Below are 2,871 nucleotides of genomic sequence, written 5' to 3' on the forward strand. Positions count from 1 at the left end.
TATGTGAAGATGAGGAAACTGAGGCTCTGATTAGTAACTCTTAACCCTTAATTACAAGTCAGTCCTTCCGTGACAGAGCAAAACTGGGGTTTGCAGGTGCCTGAAGTATGTATGGTATGTAAATTATATCTGAATTTTAAAAAAATCAAGCATAACACTTGAGCAGGACCAGGTATGTAATTTACGGAGCCCAGGACAAAATGGAAATGTGGGACCCTTGTTCAAACAGTAGGAGGAATTTCAAGGCAGTGACAGCGGAGTTTTAACCAAGCATGGGTCTTTTTAAGGATGGAGACTTATGCAACTACACAGGTCACATAGCCACGAGGCCAGCCCTGTTCATGGAGCAGGTGAAGTAGACATAGCTCTCAGGCCTGGTTCCCAATCAGGTATGTGTCCCAAGAATAACAGTGATCCTCAAACTGGGTGACACAGATTCCAGGGGACCCTCTGATAAATTCTGGAGGGTCTTGAGACTTTTTTCATTGTTTTATTTTACTGTCATCACTGAAGTTTGATAAACACCGGGCCACAAGGCCAACTTGTCTCCTATCAAACGTAAGTCCCTTCATGCCAGCGCAAAACTGAGAGTGGCAGGTGCCTGGAGCCTATATAATTTGAGGGTCCTCTGTAGGAAAAAGAATGCAAAATTACAAATGAAAAGTAGATCTTGAAGGGGCCCATGCCAGTGAGGAGCCCTGGGGCTTCAGCTTCATGAGCTTCGGAAGAAAGCCTTCTCTTGCTGCACCAGTGTCCCAGATCACACCACCTCTTGAACTAAAGGACTTGGCTCCTCTGGTTGTCCCTTCCCTGTCCTGTGTCATTAATCTCACTCCATCTGTTGTCATTCCTCCACTCCCGCCTCCTGTTTGACTCCGAGTCTCTCTCTAGGTGCCTTCCTTGTCTTTGCTTTTTTCAGAGCCAAACTTCTGCAAGAGTTAAGTGGTCACAGGCTACTACCGCACCTCCCACCTACTACCTTGTTTCATTCCTACCTCTCCACTGAAAATGGCTTCATAATGCTTTTAGTAAAGGACTCCTTGTTGCTTGAACCTGTGAACACTCTTCTGTGCTTACCTGTTTGATCTCTCAGTAGCATTTGTTACAGGTGAGATCCCTCTCTTTCTTCATGCTCCTCTCAATGATACCACAATCTCTGTGTTCTCCTCTTAAGCCTCTGTTTCTTTTGCTCTCCTTCACAGGCCCTTGTCTTCCACTCACACTCGAACAGTCTTTCTAGCATATGAATTGGTCAATCCACCCAGGCTCAGTCCCCAGGCTGTCTTCTCTTCTCTATCTAGACCACCTTCCTAACCCCATGTACCTTTATGGGCTGAGAACTCAGAACTTTCTCTCTAGTCTAGTCCAAACCTCTCCTCTGAGCACCAGTCTCAGATCACTATCTGCCAGCTTGGCACCTCCACTGGGATGTCTCACAGGAATCTCAAACTTAATATGCCCAAATTAGGGCTTGGGGTTCTCTTACCACCCCAAAGCCTACTCTTCCTAGTTTTACTCCTCTTAGTACACAGCATTATCACACAACCAGTTGGTCAGGTCAGAAATGGGGGAATCATCCTTGATTCACCAGGAAGTTCTATAGCCCCCCAACCAAAAACCATGTCTCAAAGGTATTTTCCTCTCTCCATTCCCCATGATCACACTGTGTTCCAATTAGCCCATCATTTCTAAATTCCAGCCATAGCTGCATCACTGCCTCCGCTGCCCCCTGTTTTCATAACAGCCAGAACAGTACTGTCCCATAGAAATGCAATGTGACCACATATGCAATCTTAAGTTTTCTAGTGGCTACATTAAACTAAAAGAAATGGTAAAATTAATTTTAATAATATGTGTTATTAGTGTATATATTCAAAATATTATTTCAACATATAATCAATATAAAATTAATGAGATATTTTACATTGTAATGTAATTTTAAATGTACAGTTTTACATATACCAATTCATGTGTATTTTACAGTTAGAGTGTACTACAATTATTTTTTGTCAGTTTTATAACTTTATTCAACAATCAGCAGTTAATTCTCATCCATATTAACTGTTTTTAGATTTTTGAAAGTGGTGACAGGTATGTAGGTGACCCACATATAGAGCTTCTTTGGTGAATGTTCATCCTCATTATGTTTTCTGGACCCAGAAAACTGCACCCAGACATGGTATGGGACATTCCTTATTCCTTTGGCCCACACAGCTTTGTCAAGCCTGGTGTCAATGTGTACATATGGAGCTCCCATTTCCTTCCTGGCAAATGTCTGGATCTCTCTGCGTGCCCAAGGGGCATGCTTCTTGAAACCCACTCCATGGATGCACTTGTGAATGTTGACGGTGTATTCTCTGGTCATTACTTCGTTGATGGCAAAATGGCCCTTCTTCTCACCATCCTCCTTTGAAGGAGCTGTTATGCCGGGCCCAAGTTGGAAAGAAAACAGAGTGCACCTCATTTCTGACTTGCCATATTTCAAGTGCTCAATAGCCATAAGATGCTAGTGGCTACTATATTCTGAAGAGCCAGATTGATCTTTTGAAAAAGAAAGTTGGATTATGTCCTCACTTGCTTAATAATGCCTCAGTGGTTTCATGGTGCACTTGAGACAAAACCAAAACTACTTACTGGGGCCTAAAAGGGGATCTGTGATCTAGCCTTACCTGTTCCACATCTTCCGCATCCTTGTGCCCCTTTTCTTGTTGTTCACTTTGCTCCAGCCACCTTGCCTTCCTTTTCGTTCTGAGAAGACACTAAGTCTCTGTCTCTGTGTATGTCATGGCTCCCTCTAATCCTCAAATTTCAGCTTAAATATTACCTCCTCAGACAGGCCTTCCCTGCCTGCAGCTAACAAGGTCCATCTGC

At 43.3% G+C, this 2,871-nt stretch overlaps 1 protein-coding gene across 1 annotated transcript; it reads right to left on the reverse strand.

The window, feature by feature from the left end:
* Positions 1–2,041: 2,041 nt before the first annotated feature.
* Positions 2,042–2,500, reverse strand: LOC112306237 (large ribosomal subunit protein eL31-like). The gene has a single exon (XM_045192954.2). It carries the CDS (start codon positions 2,498–2,500, stop codon positions 2,042–2,044), a length of 459 nt encoding a protein of 152 aa, XP_045048889.2.
* Positions 2,501–2,871: the final 371 nt, after the last annotated feature.

Source organism: Desmodus rotundus, chromosome 3 (assembly GCF_022682495.2).
Source record: "Desmodus rotundus isolate HL8 chromosome 3, HLdesRot8A.1, whole genome shotgun sequence".
NCBI classification, from domain to species: Eukaryota; Metazoa; Chordata; class Mammalia; order Chiroptera; family Phyllostomidae; genus Desmodus; species Desmodus rotundus.

Bases quoted from the DNA above. Each gene is read 5' to 3' on its own strand.
- LOC112306237 (XM_045192954.2), bottom strand. From the start codon at position 2,500: ATGGCTATTGAGCACTTGAAATATGGCAAGTCAGAAATGAGGTGCACT.